Source organism: Epinephelus lanceolatus, chromosome 8 (assembly GCF_041903045.1).
Source record: "Epinephelus lanceolatus isolate andai-2023 chromosome 8, ASM4190304v1, whole genome shotgun sequence".
NCBI classification, from domain to species: Eukaryota; Metazoa; Chordata; class Actinopteri; order Perciformes; family Serranidae; genus Epinephelus; species Epinephelus lanceolatus.
The window spans coordinates 38,773,407-38,793,796 of record NC_135741.1 but is presented as its reverse complement, the minus strand read 5'-3'; the positions used below and the strand labels follow the sequence as shown (position 1 = coordinate 38,793,796).

Sequence of the window (20,390 nt, the reverse complement as noted above, 5' to 3'; positions counted from 1 at the left end):
AAGAAATTGAGGCTGTGGAGAATGAGTTGTATCCGTTGGCCTTTTGTGTCCTGTATAAGCATTTTTGCCTTTCATTCAGGTGGCAGATGCCAAGACCAAAGCAGAGGAGGCCAAAGGTAAAGCCCAAGCAGCTCTGGACAAAGCGACCGCCACCAAGAACAAAGTGGAGCGCTCCAACAATGACCTGAGAGACCTCATCAAACAGATAAGAGACTTCCTCACTCGTGAGTCTGACAGTCTGCTGGGTTTACACAATACGATATGTTTAACATGTCCATTTTACAAGTTTACAGAGAACATGTAGAATAGTTATGCTGCCTTTTAATCAACCCCTCTGTGTCAACCCTGCCACTTCTCATTTCTCTCCCTCAGAGGAGGGTGCAGACCCAGACAGCATTGAGGCAGTGGCGAATCGTGTGTTGGAGCTGTCCATCCCTGCTTCGTCCATCCAGATCACACATCTAGCTGATGAAATCAAGGATCGGGTTCGCAGCCTTTCAAATGTGGATGCCATCCTGCAGCAGACGCAGGATGATGTCCGTAGGGCAGAGCAACTGCTGCTGGATGCCAAGAGGGCAAGGTAGTCAGACAAGACTCAGACTTAATACAAATGTATTGTTATAGAATTATTTGTACAAACACAGAACATTCCATATTTATTCATTCTCTCTAAAATAACTTATCATTTTAAGGCATAGTGCTGAGGGAGTGAAGACGACAGCAGAGACAGTAAAACAGGCGCTGGTGGATGCCAAGACTGCCCAGACTTCAGCAGTGAAAGCAATAGCAAGAGCCAAAGCCGACATTGGGGAGACAGAAGCCCGACTGGCACAGGTAACCAACCACTACTGCCACATAGTTCCAATAGTCACCTGTACAGGCCCAGATGCATCAAATCAACATCAACATGGTGACAAAGGCTGACTGTTGAATCGCCTCCTGGGCTTACGTCTTGGCCATAAAATTGCACTTAAACACACCGCAAAGACTATAACCATCAGCTAACTAGCACGTACATTAATTCGGATTCAAGATGCTAGTTAGCCAGTTAGCACATCAAGAAGACAACCCGATGTTGAAAGAACAAAAAAATATTTACCATGCCATAGTGAACAATAACACAAACAATTACAAACCATCTCTGCTAAAGAGCTTAATGGCAAAAATATACCTAATATAATAACTTTGTTTCAATCTCACGCTCCCTTGACTTGATTTGTTTGCTGACAAGGGCCAAGTGGTGCCAACAGTGCAGTTGACCGATGGGCGACTGACAGCTTGGTGTGTGAGGGCCCCCAGGGTTGGTTATCAATGCCAATCACTCAATAATTGGCCAGGTGCTCAGATTTTTGTCTTAGATTTAAAGTTGGACCATTGTTGTAAGACTTTCTGTTGACCAGCACAAAAAATGAATAACCAGTGTTTTATATAGTTATATAAATGTTATCCTTTCACTAGATGCATCAGTTAAATCTCTCCTCTAATTAACTAAGTTATTATCTGTTGTGAAAATGAGACATTAAATATGAAAATGGTCACTAAAGACACACCAAACCAACTTTGGAGAACGAGCAGCGAAGAAGGCCTCCTGCTGCATTGCCTGACATCGCTGTGTCTCGGCCAAAAATGTTGCACATGAACACACCATAAAGACTTAAACTGACAATCATATGTTCTGCACCTGCATGAGAGGAAATACCTCTCCCTACCAGCAGGCAGTAGTAGTCTGTATCCGTTATTCAAAAAGGGTAACCAAGACTGACACCCTTTATGGTCTGTATGACATGCATCAGGCTTTCAACTGACTCCACTGTCAACTCATTTGCAGCATTGTTACACACTTAGAGCAACTTCTATAGCACGAGAAAGTCCAAGCAGAAAGGATGCTGGGGAAGTGGATGGGTCAAACACAGGACTTTCAACCAAGAGATTACTGACACTGTCCCATGTGAAGGCAAAACTCAACTTCATTTCTGACGAAACTGACATGTCCAAAACTGATGCTAGAGGGGTACCAAGAGTTCAATCGTAGGGCCACTGACCAAGATGATGTATTTGAGGAGTTGGGAGTGAGAACATGTTGATTTGCGAAAAAGCTCCTCTGTACACTTTCTGCTCAGTACCAAATGGCAGACAAACACAATTAGAGACCAGCTGGTAAAATATTGTGGAGCATTTAGCCACTAAAGTCAGATTTTTCCAGATATTGTAACATGGGGTGGCTGGGATCAGCCTTAGAGATAGGGTGAGGAGCACAGACATCCAGTGGAAGCTCAGAGTAGAGCCGCTGCTCCTTCGCGTCGAAAGGGGTCAGTTGAGGTGGTTCCCCTGGGTGCCTCCCATTAGAGTTGTTAGGAGTATGTCCAAGTGGTAGGAGGCCTTGGGGTAGACCCAGAACATGTTGGAGGGATTACAAATTCCCTCTGGCCTGGGAATGCCTTGGTGTCCCCCAGGAGGAGCTGGAGAGTGCTGCTGGGGAGAGGGACATCTGGGGTGCTTTGCTTGGCCTGCTGTCCCTGCGACCCGGCCCTGGATAAGTGATGAAAATGGATGGATGGATAGATATACTGTAACACTGATACCCATGTATTGACAGAATAGTGCAAAAAATATGTTTAATGTGCATTCAAGTCACACTGGTTATTATATAAACATCAGTTTCAGTTTTAAGAAACCACACCCTTGCACGTAATGAAAACACAACACTTAATCCAAGGCAAGCAAATGATTAATGTAATGATATTATTCCAGAAGATCAGAATTCACTTTGCTTGGCCGTGCTCTCCTCAGATTGAGTCAGAGACATCCAACAGTGAGAAGGACCTGAATGATGCCATGGACCGCCTGGGGACACTGGGACGGGAGCTTAATGCCCTGAAGACAAAACGTGCAAACAACAGCATGGCTGCAGCCCGAGCTGAGGAGACAGCCACCATGGCAAGAGACAAGGCAAATGAAGCCAAGCAGGTGTGTGTGTGTGTGTGTGTGTGTGTGTGTGAACAAGCTTTGCCTCATTAAAAGTATAAACAACTGTTAAAGAAAAAAACTCTCTCCTGTCTTGATGATCAGATTCTAGACGGCCAGCTAACAGATAAATACACTGAGGTTCAGCAACGGGTTGACACGAAGGCAAAGGCTGTGCAGGATGCCAAGAAAAGAGCAGAGAGCCTCAGAGATGAAGCGAGGGAACTACTGAGAGATGCCCAAAACAAGCTCCAGAGGCTAGCAGGTGCTTATTAATCTGTGTGTGTGTGTTTGTGTGTGTGTGAATATGTAGCCTAGATGAAGAGAAAGACAGGGTTTATGTGTTTGCATTTCTTTGGAAGAAGAAAGTTGTAGGTTTATAATGTGAAAGACAAATTTGTTGAACAGTGTAAAGAATTGGTTACAAAATTTTAAAACACAATATTTTACACTCTTTTTTTACACTATTCCTATAGATTATTTAGATGCAATTTATAATAAACAAACATAAGACAGAAGGTAAACTGCTAATTGGATCCTCAAGCTATAGTTTCAAGTTCAGACTCCAGTATGATTTGTGTAGTACCTTTCAGACAAGTTAGTGCAATTCAAGGCAGTTTGCAGGTGACTGACAAGTGCATATGTCAAATTATTCCTTTGAAGTGTCATTCTGAGTCAACATGACGGAAGGTTCCTGTCAAGAATTACTTAAAGTAGCATCAAATGCGGCTAATGCCTGGTGCCGTAACCATTCCTGACATTCCTGCCTCCCACAGAGCTGGAGAAAAACTATGAGGAGAACCAGAGGAGGTTGGAGGGGAAAGCTCGTCAGCTGGACGGCTTGGAGGACAAGATGAAAGCTATCCTCAATGACATCAACAAACAAATCCAGATCTACAACACATGCCAGTAACTCACTACTCCATGTCCTAAAAAAACAGGTGCATCATCATATTATTCTGGCATTTTCTCCAGATATAGTAACTGTACAGTAGACTCTGAAAGAACAATCAAAGACGAGAGCACTGGGGTGGTTATTTTATCACTCTGTACGTGAATTTAAAATGGTTGCTATCATATTTAGGTATATATAAATATATAAACATACCCACCTGAACATGAAAAGGTTGTCTGAATTCATTATTGATTTGAATCTGTGCACATTATTTTTGTTTTTAATTATCAAAATAATCTGGAAATGTATCTGTGTTTAAATTTGTATTTTGAACATAAAAAATGAAGATTATGTTTTAGAAGGGTCAATAATACTCAGATTTGGGGGGAAATAATGTACTGCAAACAATCTGTAGTTTAAGTTTTTTCAGTTTTTTTATATACTTTGACTGACTGTTGAACAATCAGCAGGTCAATATCATTTTCTCCTCAAGTTTCTATGAAGTCTTCTGAGCTGTGCTCACCATGAAGACTTCACTTAAACTGCAGTGGACAGCGTCTTCTTTTAGTATGAAACACAACAACTTTTGGGTGCATGAGAACATAAAATCAGCATGGAAATCTGCTCAAATGTAAGTGGATTTGTGTGTGTGTGTGTGTGTGTGTGTGTGTGTTTTGTTGTTGTTTTTGTAAGATTGCTAAAAAGTTCAAATGAAAGGCTTTAACCATTTTTATATTTTCAAACAAGCCAAAAAGCAGAGATGAGGGCATAGATCCTTGTCCCCTATGTAGTTTTAAGGATTTTAAGATGAACAGGGTTATTGTATTCATAGGGATTTTAAATTTAGGAATTTGTACCAACTGTGGTGCTAGGAATGCATTTTTGTATTGTGTCTGCCTTTATATTAATAACAGGGAAACAAAAGATATGACCATTGTTAAGTGGACATAAATTGAAGTGCTTGACTCTGCTAAGCCAACAGATGAAACCAGCCCAAAACCACCTCTGCCTGGAGTAGGAGGATGGCTGTACACTAAGACTACAATGTAATAATAAGAGCAGTGGCAGCTAACAGTGTAAACCTACGGCACAGCTCTAGTGATGCTATTATCAGTCGGTCTATAGGTCTGTGTGGGTGAACTTTGGTCCAGAGTGAAATACTGTCAGATAGAATTGAAGAGACAAGAGGATATTATGGTCTAGCTGAGCCTGACACATTCACTGTACAGAGGATAAACCCTCTTTATTTAGGTAACAAAATGGCATTCCCTCTGGCACCACACTCAGGACAAACTTAAAGGACAGTTTGAGAAACAGTTTTATTTGCTTTCTTGCCCAGACAATTGATACCACACTGTAGGACTTACGATGCCACAGCCAGCAGTCTGTTACCTTAGTTAAAGAAACAGCTACCCTGGCTGCTATAAGGCTAAATAAATTCTCCTCCCTGCAACTTGAAAGGTCAACAATTAATACATTATATCTCTGACTTACTGGAGTATTTTTGCCATTGTGAAGTTGCCAGGCAACCAGTGGAGACTCCAGCTAGTCGCATAACTCTGTGTAAAACCACAACTTACCAGTTTTACACAAGATACAACAGGTTAATTATTGAAGGCAACATTTTTTACATTTTACATCAGGCTAGCTGTTTCCCCGTTTCCAGTCTTTATGCTAAGTTAAGCTAACTCTACTATAATGAACAGATAACAGTGGTATTGATGTTGTAACTCTCTCCAAGAAAGCAAATAAGTGTAATTCCCAGAATGTCAAACTGTTCCTTTTAGTCATCAACAGAATTCATGTTTGTGAATGCCAAACTTGTGATGCGCAGATTGTGAATGTTTGTATCAAATGTACTGTTGATGGAATATTTAAGAGTTACAATAATGGGTGCCTCACTGTGGTGACATATACTCTACAGTGTGTAGTGTTTAATTGTGCCTTATAGTATTCCAGTGTCTTGGACATTTACTCATGTACTATTTGCGTGACAATTTATGTTTTAGGAAACATGACAAACCAAAAAAAAAAAAAAAACTAACTTTGTACACAAAATTCCCTCAGATCACCCACCAACTGGCTGCCACTTGAATTTGATAACTAATTGCCAAAGCAAAAAATACCAAAAGAATCTTGTGTAAAGTTTAATCATGTACAGTTTTGTGAATAAAGGTTGGATAACTTAACATGTCTGTGTCGAGTAGCTATTTTGAGCATCTTTATTGGGAGTTGGTTAGAAATCAGATTACAGTGTCAGTGCTTGATATTGTCCCATTTTCAAAACTGGCTGTCTTGTGGTGTGAATGAGCGTGCTCAGCAAGGATGCTAAGTGCTTGCATGAGTCCTTGTTGTGCCCTTTGATTAAGTCTATGTCATTACAGACTTTACAGCTGTCTTGTACCCAAACTTTACAGCAGTGTCTGTGAATGGCAGTATTAACAGTATAGTGCCAAGATGACAGGAAGTAACAGCAGGGGCCAAGACCTGCCCTAAGAGCTGACAGAGGTGAATTGCAAATTCAGAGAGAAAGCAAAAGTAAAAGAGCTATGTCAGAATTAAGGGAGATCAGAGACATTTTACTTGTATTACTGGCTTATGCATGTTTTTTTGGCTATACAATTACAGTTTCTTGTTAAATTAGTCACTGTTAGAGTGAGGGCATGACAGTAATATCTCCACTAAAAGTGGGCAGGAGTACTCACCTTGACAGACAAACTCCTTCAGCCAATTAGCGTAACAAAACACAGAGGAACATCATCATTACCAACGGAGCTAGTTGATAAATCAAGCTTTTGCCAAATCCAGTCAGAAGAAAGGCAAGAAACGCCTTTTCCTCAGAGAAACTCTTCAAGTGCATACTGTTGTTCTTGATTAATTGTTTTTATTGACTCTATTTCTGCAGCAACTTCACTTGTTGCTTCACTTTACTCTACAATGGAGTGGGAGCCACCATTACTGGTCTGCAAGCTGCAGCTTGCATTGTACGTAATCAACTACAGCGCAGTCCCTGATTGACAGCTTATGTTGTCATCTATGGTGTGATTGGCCCCAGTGGGATTTTGATTTGGAGCAGCAGCAGGCCAGACTGATAGAGCGAAGCAGAATCTTGACCTCATATCATTAGTATGGTCTTACCAGGCAAGGTAAATTGAGCCTAGGGAACAGAGACTTTGTAGTGAGGTGAAAAGTGGGACTGATTACCCAGGGCCCCAATGGGAGGGGGCCACATGAGAAGCCATTAGTGCCACAACTAAATTAAACATTAGCGGAATAAATTGGTTTAAAGACTGAATTTTGCATAAAAAATAGTGGAAGCTCTCTGAGGCCCCTCTCATCCATTAAAGGCACAAAATAGCTTTGTCTGCCCCTGCACTAGGATTTCTCTCTAAATGCAGCCAAAGTCAAGTAAATGACTGCTTATGCTGCTGGAGCACCAATGTACACTGTCATGTCTTTCCCCAAGACAGGGAGATCAGGTTTTCAAAAAAGAAAGAAAGAACAGGTAAAGAAAGAAAACTGACTTTGTGAAAAAAAATCAAAAGTGAGTGAGAGAGACCTGATCAAGAGAGAAAGGGCAGGGGGCCCACAGAGACTGCTTATGCATAGGGCCAAACATTTGGTGCTACGCCCCTGCAAGGGTTAGGATATGTTGAGCCAGGTTATAGGTTAATCCTATACCATGTTCTTTTTACTTCTCCTAGTTATTATCTATACATATACATGTTAGAGTCATCCTAACATGCCTTGTCACCTGACATGTGGACTTGGTGTTCTGTACCCCTACCACAGTTTTTTTTTTTTTTTTTTGTTTTGTTTTAACTTAAATTAGCTAACGGCACATTTCATGGGTCTCACTCCATCATCGGTTGAGTAAAATGGATGACTCTTCAAAATTTGTGGTCAAGTGACCATTTTTTTCTATGTTTGCCGAAACAAGGGGTGGTTCTACTTCCCAACAGGCTAATAACCCCGCTCTCCTATAAACCCAAATGAGGCCAGGGATAAAGTTAACATAAATGAACAGTGCTATACAAAGTAAACAATGTGTGCAATTGGGTGCTTTTGATACAAAGTATAAAAAATGAACTAATATATAGCAAAATGTTTGATTTTTTTATTTTTTATTTTCATTAAATCAGACGTAACTGTTGTGACTATTTATGCAGATGCTCATTGTGTGCAGTCATACTCTCCCACAGGAGTTGCACAGGTTTGCATCATCACTGTCAGCATCATTTTAGTGCAGACTTAGAGGATGACATAAAGCCCCTGGGTGTCATGTGGGACAAGGACCCTGTCTAAAAATAGTAGGGGTCTTGATGTATTATGTCTATGGCCCCTAACAGCCCCCTCCTTTGGTTAAAAAAATATATCAGTGTTCCTATATAAAGAGTTGACACATGAGCACCATTGAATGTTGACTGGGGGGTGTGGGGTGGTCTTCAGCTGTGGCAGAAGTCCCAGAGTCCATTCTGATCAGAAACAGACCAGTATCCCTACACTTGGATACAATCCTGCCGCAGGTTTGCTGTGTGTTTGTTAGTTTGTGATAAGAAATGTATTGACATATACGCTACATATGCGGTATATCATCCATAATAACTGAGATGAAATCTGATTTTGTCCAACTAAACAGGATGGGGCCGCAGGGTAAGGTAAAATGCAAAAGCCACTTTAAAGGAACGGTGTCTAAGATTTGGGGGATTTAGTGGCATCTAGTGGTGAAGACTGCAGATTGCAACCAGGTGAAATTTCTCCCCGTTAAAATTCCTGCAGTGTTCATTGTTCAGGAGGTTTTACCAGGAGCTTAATTTTCAGCAGAGGTCTCTTCCCCTCATAAACAAATGGATCGGTGACTTAAACCGGCAAAAACACTGATGAAAGCAGTTTCATCAGTGTTTCTCCCAGGCTTTTTGGCATGTTGCAGACAAGCCGCTAGCCCAGCACCTGCTAATGTATGCTGACCATTTTTTCTCTGATAATTTAAAATCCAGACATTCAGGAGGTTTTTACTGAGAGCTGAATTATCCACAGAGGTCTCTTCCTCTTCACAACAAATGGACCAAGTGATTAAAACCTGTTACAACACTGAATAATGCAGTTTCACTTTTAAAAATGTTTGACATTTTGCCCACACTTCAGTAGTGAAGGGGCTTCTATCTATGGTGGCCGACACAAAAAAAAGAGCAAAACACGCAAAAATGCAAAATTGTGAATAGCCCTATCTAGAGTCTGTGTTTTGTTTGTGCGTTCTGGGCGATTGTAGAAACATGGCGGTACAACATGACAGTCTATGTGGACAAGGACCTGCTCCCTATGTAGATATAAACGGCTCATTCTAAGGTAACAAAAACAAGAGATTTTTACTTTCAGGTAATTTTACACCAAAGAAAACATGCTTATTATATTGTGTTTCATTTCTATCACTATATCCCACCTAATCCTACACTCTGGACCTTAAAGGCCCTCTGATGTTTTTTGTGCTGCATACTGCCCCAGCCTCAGTTTCCCTTCATCATCTGTTGACAATCCCTACTGGTAAATAAATACGCAACAACAAAAAATTATAAGGTGTACTGTAAAATGTTTGCACCCAAAGCACTGAGAGCGAAAGAAGAGAGGGGGTAAAGGAAGGGCTACAGATCACGTGAACGCGCTAGCCAGGAAGTGGCAGTCAGGCCGATGCGCGCACTCATAGCACATCACGTATGGCCGGGCGGCAGTGTAATTTGTTACAAACAAAGTAGGACTCACCCCGCAGTAGCTGAATGATAGAAAAGGACCGAGGAGCGTTTCAGTTGTAGTCTTTTGTTTGAATCTCTGAAATAAATAGTCTAAATTTACCAGAAATGGGTCCCGGATAAAGGAAAGAATATTCCAGAAACACCGTGGACTGCGGGGTTTCGAGTGCGGGCAGGAGCGAAGCGGCCCGCGGCCGTGAAGGAGCTTAGCAGCTACGGAATTCATTTCTCGCCAAATTGAAGCCCCGTAAGTCTCCCCTTTTAATGTCAGTGTTAACTGTGTATCTGTTCACAGCCGGGCATCAGATCTCACGGGATGTCATGTTGTGTTGGGTGTGTAAAAGAGGTAGCCATATCAACCCTTTTCTACCAGCTAGCGTTAGCTTTATGTGGCTAATGACATTAGCTCCTCGAAGACTGTAGGAGCGTTTGATTGTATGACCTGTCCTGCGCTCTGTTGGACACAGGTTGGAGATTAGGCGTAGTGATCGTACTGATAAACGAGCTTCAACATTACTTTAGACATTATGTTTTAGTAATGCGGTCTCTTATTTCTGTCCAGTAAAGCCACGACAGCTATTGTGGATACAACACATATTTAAACCTCAATGTGCAGCCTATGAATTGTATTATCCCACGCTCCTTTGTGTGGACCGGGTCCATTCAGGTAATATAACGTTATCAATGCTATTGATTAAAGATAATTTGCTGATTCCGATAAATGAGGTTAGCAAAACAGTATCTCTAGCAAAATAACGATACCCTAACACCAATGGTAAATATAACGCATATGTCTCATCGAGAGGCACATGACAGTCCAAAACATATGTGCCTTAAAATAAGCGAACCTCTGCAGTCGGCCGGCTAACTTAACCAGTGCTAACACCTCCCGGTACGGGAAGCTGCATTGTTAAGCCTGCTAGCCAGCTTAATGAGTATCACCCATGTTTTAGTAAATGTGCTGTACTGAACACCGAATAAGATGGCTGATGTAGCTGTTGTCCTTTGTTTGTCATTTGACTGTCCAAGCTAACAACTTGGTGCTAAGCTAAGGAAACGAGGCAAGGCTCAACGTCGGTGTAGTTCGGCTAACGTTATGGGCTGCCATATACTTCCCTTTGCAAAACATAAAGTCCATGACGCATTAAGTGTTGTTGTTGTTGTTATCTTAAACCTGCTTCTAATTAGTTGAACCACTCTCCCTCCTTGTGTGTGTGTGTGTGTGTGTGTGTGTGTGTCAGTCATAATAAAGACAGATTATCATCAGATGTTTCTCCACACTCTGTTTAACCTTGCACACAGCACATATTGATGTCAGACACATATGGACATTACTATTAATTTCTCCACTTGACTATTTCTCTCTGCCCTCTGCCTCAGGTCCCCATCCCTCATCAGCCTTCCTGATTCTGTTCTGGGAGAGTTCAGGCCAGTATCATCGCCAAGATAGCTGGGCCAGGCAGGAAGAGGCACACCTCAGATCCAGACCCCAGCAGCGGTAGTGATTCCAGCGACGGGCGGCCTGTTAGTGCCAAGTGCCCAAAGATGGCCAGCAGCAGTGGTAGCGGTGTGGCTGGTAACGAGACAGTGGGCCGTCGCGGTGGGGCTCAGCATAGAGGCGGCAGCGGCAGGGACAACAGCTCAGACTTGTCCTCTAGTACCAGTAAGAAGAAGCAGAAGGACAGGGCCAACCAGGAGAGCAGAGAGGCCAAGAGGGCAGCTGCTGCAGCAGTAGATGGGGTTATTGCAGAGGTCAAGAAAGGTAAGCAGGATTAACTGTGTTGTGCAAGTAAAAAAGCATTTGTTATTGACGAATTTACTGATTATTTGTCAGGCTAAACTGTGTTTTATAAACAAACAAACAAATGGAAAAACACATTCTAACCACACTGTGGTGTAGATATTGCCGTATATTATAAGCCTAATATATGTAATGCAGATATGGTAGTGCTTTTCAGTTATTACCATTTGCGTCATATTGTAATGTAAATACCTGTTTGACAATTAAAGCCCAACCATGTCAGCTCAGAAGCTGAGTGTGTTTTGTTGGACACTAGCAATCTCAAGAGAATCTGAAATGACTTTAAAATAATACCATAGTTATAATAAAGGTGCCCTGGGAAGTTTCTTGTTAAAAAGGTTTGCTAGTTATGTTTACATTAATTGTGCGCATCCTTGAGGTATTCAAATGTACTGAGTGCATTTTCGGAATGGTTTTTGAATATGCAAAGATTTGCATTTTTTTCCATCCATATTTACTAGCTTGCAGTCTTATTATTCTTCCTTGCCTTTGAGGGTGCATCACTGTGTTTTTTTAAGTGCCACCAATCAGAGGATTAGCATGAAACCCATGGCAGAAAAGTGTTATGCATTGCACATGTACATGTGTGCACGACACAAAGTGGTCAAAATCTTCACAGTATGACCATAAGTAGTGCTCTGGAGCAGTGTTTTTACAAATGGGTTACAGTTTTGTTTGTTATATGTACAAGTAAGCATGTGATGCAGTTCATGTCCTGCTGCCAGTGTCACACTATTAAATGGTCAACAAAAGGCAAGGGAGAAAAAAAGCTAGCAAACATACATGGGGGAAAAAAATGCATAATTTAAACAAATAATTGGCTTTGCAAATGTTTGAAGAAGGAAATGAATTTATCATGTTTGTTAGACCTCAAGCATACACACAATGAGTTTTGGTGGGAAAAGCTTAAAACAAACTGCTGTTAGACACCATTTGGTTGTTCAACAGCTAGTACTTATTCCCTGCTTGCAGAATAACAAGATTTACCGCTGCAAAGTGCCATGCCATATAGCATAGCAAACAAAGAACTGTCACATTGGAGTTGTGTATACATCATACAGGTGTAGTGTTGTTTTCAATGTGTTACTCAGGATTTATTCTCAGCACTGTTGTGTTTTCACTTCGTCATGTGATTGTGAAATGATAATCTCTGGCTTTTAGAGAGTTGGTTGTATAGTTCAAAACAAGCAATTTTCTGATTGCCTGAGTCATTGAAATAATAATTATTGCAAGAAATATTAGTTAGAACACTATACTGAAATCTGATAATAGTGAAAAGTTTGTTTTCACTATTTAATTCACTATAGAAATGAACCCAATGTGAGTAAAGAGTGACATCTGATCATAGGATTCACTCAATGGTTATTTCTATAACTATTGTTAACATCGTCACTATTATGGTCCCAATCATATCTTACAACCAAAATCTTTGCAGATGGAGGTCCCCGGGGGTCTGTGACATAATGTGCATCAATTAAGAGGTCCTTGATATGAAAAGGTTGAGAACCACTGGTGTAGATCACAAAAACTGTTAAAAAAAAGTTTCACATTTATGGGTCTGTTACAGCTGCACAGTGCTGACCATAAATTTTGTTGTCATTCATTAACACATTTATGATATGAACTGTTCAGCAAGTTGATGCAGCAGTTTCTGCTTTTTTTTTTTTTTTTTGTCTTTTTTTGAGCTTTTAAAATATCACATAACCCACTGAAACAAACCAGATTAATTATTAGGTTTTTTTTTTAACATTCTTTAATAAATTGAGTTGCAATGTTGTCCTTTTGCTGTTAATTTCCTCACTTTGTTGCAATTCATGCTCCTGCCTGAATGCTTTTTTTCTGTGAGTTGACCACTTTGTACACAGTGTACTTTCCATTTATTTTTGGGTGTGTGTGTCTCTCTCATATAACTCTTGTAGTGGTAGTACTCAGTAAAACCTGCTTTTTGTTTTTGAAGATTCCCGGGAATGTCTTGTACAGCTACAAATTGTATAGGACAAATCTTTTTTTCAGCTTGACTTTAAAAAGGGAGGGAAGTGTAGGTTGTCTGTCCTGAGCACTCAAGTATATATTATTGGGAATTAAGTATTCTGCATAATCCTTGTGCAACAGGACTTGTAAATTAGATTCATGGTTTCCCTTTGCTTCTGGTACCTATTTTTGTGTTTACTCCGCTTTGTTTTCCTTAGTGGGAAAAATCTGCATGCTAATCCGTATAAGTGATCCGATGGAAAACCACCTTACTTCCTCATCCTTTATTTGTTTCGCACAGGAATCAGTGCAGTATTGTGATAACATTTATGTGATGGATATGCCTGACACTGGTTCATCCCTGAAGGTAGACATGCTGATGCAAGACATAACCACATTCCCCATAAGCCCTCGACCAAAGAGGCTGGTAATTCACAACACTGTCTCATACAAGTCTTAAGTCAGTGCAGATTGAAGTCACTCAAACAATGCAAAGCAGCTCTACTTTAATTATTTTGCCACAGAACTGGTTTGTTCAATGTTGAGTATCGGCCGATCTGAGTACTCATCCAGTGTTGTTAAATTAACTGTAGTGTACTTAAAAGTAAGGCTAGGATCAACCCAGCAAGTAATTTTCACGAGTGTGACTTAGGACAGGTGAGCACTATATGTTGTTGAACTAATTGCATCTTCATTCAGCCCAATATTGTTAAACTGGTGTTATTCAGACAATAAACAAAATGTGAAAATGACATTCTGCTTAAAACAGAGCTAAATTGTGGCTGACCAACCACTCAATATGGTAAAACATGAGGAGTTTGTATTGTATGCAGCACTTAAATAACCAGGAACAGCTCCAGAATGGATACTTGATATTGAATCGGTGTATTCTTTGAGAGATACTCTATCACGCTCATCATAATTATTTGGTGTTTGTTCTCTATGTTGCCTTGCTGATTATTAACAGAGGGTTTTAAACTATATCACAGACAATGCTGCTTCATGCTTTTGCAGTAAACACAAGTACACAAGAAGAATAAATAGGCTTTGTTTTGATTGGTCAGTGCTATGTATTGCTAGTGCATGCACGTTACTTTGCTGGCTTGCCTAGGGCGCTGAATGTGCTAGGTCCGGCTCTGGGTATGAAAGTACACTGTGGCGTGGCTCCACTGGAAGTGCAACTGTCACCAGCTGGAAGGGATTGGGTGTTGCTTATGACCTTTATAGAGCGATTAAGTTTGAGAGAGGGGGTGAGAGAGTGAAGAAGTGACGGTGGGAAAGTCGACGCTCTCTAGCTGTTGATGAAGACCAAATAAAGTGTGCTTAAGATCCATACATGACTTTTCTACCGGCAGGGAATCTAGTGCTCGCTTTACTTCTGGGATGATATTTCCTTTTTAATCACTGCTGCAACTTTGAGGTCACTATGAAGAATGGTACGCATTTGTTTTGTTTTTCATGTTGGGATAGTTCTGTCAAAGTTTCCACTCTTGATTCTACCTTGAGAAGCGTGTGTATGGCTATGGCTAGTCGCATGTTTTCTGAAATAAGTAAATCATTTGCCTTAATGCCATTTGTTTACTTGGTCTACAGTTTATGTGGCGCAGACAATTTTAGATTTCCCATCTGCGATTGCTGAGTTTACTGTACTGTCTGCTTCGGTCTGTGCCTGAATGCCCCGGACTGACCCACTTGAGCATTAGTGCAGTGGTATGCCCTATGTGAATTTGTGAGCAGGTGCAAATCAATGTGTGTATATTCTCTCAGGGTAGTAGAGACACACTATGTTCAGTGCTGGTCTTACCTAAACGCCTGGTTGGAATTTTGCTGTTGTGCCCTTCTAAGTTTTTATTCATTCTCTGTGCCCATATTTGTCTGATAGGATCAACAGCTCATTCTCTCATTTGATGTTTAAAAACTTAATGTCAATTTTGCTCACGCCTGTGACTAATAATTTTGAATGCATTTTAAAGATCCGGTGGGAAAAGGAAAGTCCCTTCTCTGGTTTCACGTCTATGTGACTGTTCATTCCTTTGTGTTTTTCAGATGTGTTTGTGGACTGGAAGCAGAATGTCAATGAAGTGACTGTCAGGCTGCGCTGTGGGGAGGGGGTGCAGAGGATAGAGGACATCAGCACAACCTTTACTGATACACACTGCCATGTGTGCTTCCCAGGTGAGTCTTGGTATAATATGTAACAGTAAAAGAAACTACAGTGGAGCACAAATGAAAAAAGTGGGTTGAATAATTACAATACAACCACAAAAGAAGAAGAGGCACAGTTGCACGTTTGTGTTTATGCCTTATTGGACTCTGAACCTGTCCTGAAAATGTGCATGATAACCACATATTTAAACTTAGACATACTGCTTGTTGACTGGTATATCTTGTCTTTGTTGTAATTGTATCATTTATATTAAGTGAATGAGTCCAGTTCAGCTCAAATACCATCTGTATATATGTTATCATTGTTCAGATGGACGGCAGTGGAGCTGCCAGTTACAGGAGGAAATAGAGGCCTCTTGTAGCAGAGTCCAGTACAAGGAGAAGGGAGGTTTCCTGCACGTCATCATGCACAAGAAGATTCCCTTTCACATCTGGCCTTCGCTTAAGGTGAGTCACGAAAGATTAGATGATTTGTTTTTCTTAATATCCCTACCTGAGGACATTTGTGTCTTGTTTTTATCTGCACTAAGAGATGTAGAATTATTGCACAGTATTTTATTATTTCATGAATTTGTGTCAGTTTACAGCCCCACCAGGATGTTGTCAGGTTGCAATCGCAACAATTACGCAAATTCATTCAATCCCTGTGCATTTTTTGTGACCTTGCAATTTTGTCCAATCACTGCAACCGCAATTTATTGCAAAACTGACTGAGACAGCATTGTAACATGCATTGCAATTTATAGAAAAGCTGCAGTGAAATCAGGCATTTCAGGGCACAACAATCTCCAAAACAGCCAGGAAAATTCTGGAGGGACTGCATTTTAGTCATGAGTGACACTGTAAATAGGGTCTACAGCTCAGTCTATGTTTGGTTTAATAAAATGATTTTGCTTCTGTATACTCTGCTTTAGTCAAACAAGAAGGAGAAGGAGAAGGAGGCAGCACCTACAGAGACCAAAAAGGACAAGGAGCTGGAGATTAAGCCTATTGTCTCAGAGTCGTTAGAGAAACCCAAACTGTCCTCCTCGCAGCCACAACTCCAGCCCCAGCCCCCCTCCTCACCCGCACACAGCGAGTCAAGACGCAGTGGCAGCAAAGCTGACCGTGGCATCAAGCGCGGCCTGAAAAACAAACCAGCGTGTGACAAGGCCACTATGGACCCTGTAGGGGTGAAAGGTGGAGTTGGAGATGGCTCAATCACCACCAGCAAGCCTGTTATAGTCACACAAAGCGAGCAGCAGCCTCAGGAACCCAGTGCCAAGCGCACCATTGTACGGCTGCCCAAGACCACCAAGGAGGCTACACCACCTGCTGACAGAGACACACACTCTGTTGAGTCTTCAGTAGCCAGTGGTAAAGCTCCACACACACACCTGCCCGCTGGTCGGAGCCCTCAGATGCAACGCAGAGATGGAGACAACAGAACAGAGAGATTAGGCAGTGGTCAGGAACAGCAACCAGGAGTTGCTGTCACTGCCAGCAGCCATACCAACAAAACTCAGGTGAGAAAAGCTGTGACATCTCAGTTGCTGATGTGAACACTCCAACTGGGTTGCTTTTATTGAGAATGTTGAATTGTACTTATTGATCATTAATTTGTTGTTTCGGTAATGTACATGAAAACTGAATTTCAGTTCCTTAATATTGGCCATGTTATAATGTGTGTTTTACAGCACACTGTATCATTCCGTAAAACATAGAAACTTACAGAAGTAAAATGTATCTTAAAGGTGCTGCATGTAGCTCTGGAGAATGATAGTTGATTGTTGAGTCTCATTCCCAGGTCGTCATTTGGACCATTTGGGTTGGATGTTCAGTCTAACGTCGGTATTTGACGACCTGAGAATGAGACTCAACAATCTTTTGAATGTCATAATTAAAATTGATTATTGAGTAATGTTACTCAACTAAAGCACATACTGTTGGCTTGCCGCAGTACTCTGTGTTATCCATTGTTACATGATGCTGGGGCACACGCTGATTACTTGCCCACCACCCTCAGTATCCCTTTGCTCTTTTTTTGTCAGTATTCAGTCAAAACACAGTCACTACAGTTATAAACTGACAGAATCTGCTCCCTGCAGCAGCAGCAGCAGCAGCAGCAGCAGCAGCAGCAGCAGAGTCGCAGCACAGAGTAGCAAGAGTAAAATTTCACTTATCACTTACATTGAGTTGACGGATAAGACAATGTTGGAGGTATTGGTGCCAAAGCAAAAAGCAAAAGCTCCTATTTGACAATATTTCAAATTTAAACCCACTGCTATAGGGAACCTGATAACAGTAACGAGGGAAAGGGAGTTGGTTATGTCTCTAAGAAGTTGGAGATTATTCAGTCTGCTGCATCTGTTGCCTGCAGCTCTTCATATAACAGCTCACTGTGGCTGCTCCTGACTGTTTCATTACTACCTGCATTATTTCAAACTGATTCACTGTCAACAAATCCTAAAATGACCATTGTCTTGTTTGTGTAGGTGTGTTTTTGATGAACGATAGCAGTAGTGCTAATCTCACAGAAAAACACATAGCATTTATTGTGACTACTTCAGAACAAAAGTCAATTCGTGTTTTGCTAGTAAATGCTTTTAACCTGAAGTTACAGCAATAGGAAATGTTCGGCTGGCATGGGCAGTAACTTTGTGAAGCACTCTACAAATATTGAGTGTTATCGACAAAGATCTTTTCCTGTGAAATGCACCGGTAACACTGGTGTTGTCATTTGTTCATAACTGGTGGGGAAATTTCCTCACTGTGGAATCCCTAGTATATCACAAGTATCAACATTTTCAAATGTCCATTTAGAAACAAGGAGAATTTGTGATCATGGTATGTCAGTATATGTGTAAGAATATCTTATTTCAAACTACATAGATCACAACTACAGGACGGGAGTTTAATTTGTTGAACAAGAAATCACAGTTGGAAGATTTATCCAAATCATTTGGCACCATAAGTCAATAAGATTACAGCCAATAACACCATCTGGCCTGTGTGGGCTGTGCCTTTTCAAGAGCTTGGAAGAGACTTGTAATTTTAATAAACATTATTACAAACAGCAAACACACTTCTTTATAACTGCTTCTGCAAATCAACTCAGTGCCTCTGTCATCAGTCTCACAGTTTGTTCACACAACAGATTGCCCGATGAAGAGAAGTGAACCAGACATGAGAAACTGTTCTCTGTCTGGATTGTATAGTGTAGTGAGGTGTCTCCATAGCATCTTGTGTCAAAAAAGTCAACTTTTGATGCTTAAGCTCTCATGGAAGAGCTTGTCACTGTGAATGGTCTTGGTCTGACCTGGAACAGGTTGTTTGCTTTCTTCTTGATAACTGCAATGATGAGAGGGAGAATGGAGTTCCTACTTGGTCTCTAGAGCGTCTAATCAGGGATTTAATGTTTTTTTTACTTACCCTGTCAGGAAAGTGAGTCAGAAATCTACTTAGCCCCATTAAAATTATTTTATTTAGTAGTGGTTATCAAATAACAAAGACTAAAGTTAAAGCTATAGTGCGTACCTTCTGTCGCCTCCCAGCGGATAATGCGTTATTACAACTAATAAGCCGGCAGCACTTCCATGTACACAGAGTAACACTCGCCACACACCGTACACAGAGTAACACTCGCCAGTCGCCACACACCGTACACAGAGTAACACTCGCCAGTCGCCACACACCGTGTAAACAGAGTAACACTCGCTTCACACTGTGTAAACAGTGCTACACAACGTGGCGAACACCAGGCTGCTAACATTACATTACGTTCATAGCACCATTTCCAAGAAAATAATAAAGTACTAGGTCCAGTACATGTAACAGCAACACATACTACTCATAATATAATTATAAACCAAGTCACTTACTTATCCAACAGCAGCAAGGCAACATCCGTGTCTGCCCTCAGCCCAATTTCTTCCTTCAGGGCTCTCCACCGAGGAAAAGTGACACCAATACAAATCCTTGTTTGCCTTCTCCGTCGGTCACTTTCCTTCTTTGCTAATAGACCTTCTACCTGTGCTTTACTTCTTGCTATGACACTCTCCACTCTAACCTTTCTCTTTGCATTTACATTACCAGTAGGAATTTACATCACATTTACATCACCAGTAGGAATGCTGAAGTGACATACTTTAAGTTGGACTGCACAATAATTCAAATATTACTCACAATAGCAATTTTGGCTTGAACAAATCATATGCAAAGAGTGTAGTAGTAATGCAGCATAGCATCGAAGTGAAAGCAGTACTATTTAAATGTGAAAGTGCAACAAACATATTTTGTCCCTAAAAACTATGAATAATTGTGATAAATAATTATGATCTCAATACATAATGGTACCGCCCTAACTGTGAGCCAGATGACGGTTGGTATAGCACTGTCTCTTTTGCTTTGTCCAGTCAAAATCACATTGTATTTCCATAGTTGCAGATATGCTCAGCAAAGCCTTTAGGTCTTCACTGTCGGCCTATTTGTCTGTATTTTTTTCATTATGAACTGCTGTTTGTGTTTTGTGTTGTCTATTGTTTACACAGCTAACAAGTTTTTTCTACTTTGAAGTAGGAACTAAAAAATGTCCCTCAAGACAGTATTGTAAAAACTACGACCGTTTCTAGTTCAAGTGGAGACGCAACAGAAAGGGGGATCCTTGAACTTTGAAAAAGTTCCTCTGGACCGAAAATGCCTAATGTGTTTGATTATTTTATTTTTTTTACCACTTCCCCAACTGGGCAAATTACTTGCAAGATTTACTTGCCCAACATGACATTTTACTTGCCCTGGGCAGGCAGGCAGTCCTTACTGTTGAGCCTTGCTAAGGCCCTAGAGAGTGACATTTTTCTCTGGAGGACTTGAG

The 20,390-nt window shown here is 41.0% G+C and overlaps 2 protein-coding genes across 7 annotated transcripts in view; both read left to right on the top strand.

Moving 5' to 3' along the window:
- Positions 1 to 6,048, top strand: part of lamb2 (laminin, beta 2 (laminin S)) — a 64,651-nt gene extending 58,603 nt beyond the window's left edge. For both annotated transcript variants that reach the window (XM_033628651.2, XM_033628650.2), the window contains 6 exons: positions 80 to 224; positions 373 to 580; positions 693 to 834; positions 2,791 to 2,967; positions 3,070 to 3,229; positions 3,741 to 6,048. In XM_033628651.2, coding sequence (XP_033484542.2) covers positions 80 to 224; positions 373 to 580; positions 693 to 834; positions 2,791 to 2,967; positions 3,070 to 3,229; positions 3,741 to 3,877 — 969 coding nt within the window. In that variant the 3' untranslated portion in view covers positions 3,878 to 6,048. The remainder of the gene's footprint in view (positions 1 to 79; positions 225 to 372; positions 581 to 692; positions 835 to 2,790; positions 2,968 to 3,069; positions 3,230 to 3,740) is intronic.
- A 3,508-nt stretch (positions 6,049 to 9,556) lies between these two features.
- usp19 (ubiquitin specific peptidase 19) overlaps positions 9,557 to 20,390 on the top strand; it is a 29,011-nt gene continuing 18,177 nt past the window's right edge. For 4 of the 5 annotated variants that reach the window (XM_033628452.2, XM_033628451.2, XM_033628450.2 and 1 more), the window contains exons 1-5: positions 9,557 to 9,850; positions 10,984 to 11,365; positions 15,422 to 15,550; positions 15,852 to 15,988; positions 16,456 to 17,046. In XM_033628452.2, the coding sequence (XP_033484343.1) occupies positions 11,149 to 11,365; positions 15,422 to 15,550; positions 15,852 to 15,988; positions 16,456 to 17,046 (1,074 nt within the window). In that variant the 5' untranslated portion in view covers positions 9,557 to 9,850; positions 10,984 to 11,148. Of the gene's footprint in view, positions 9,851 to 10,983; positions 11,366 to 14,672; positions 14,812 to 15,421; positions 15,551 to 15,851; positions 15,989 to 16,455; positions 17,047 to 20,390 lie in introns of those variants that run through there. The other variant, XM_033628453.2, reaches the window with a different exon arrangement.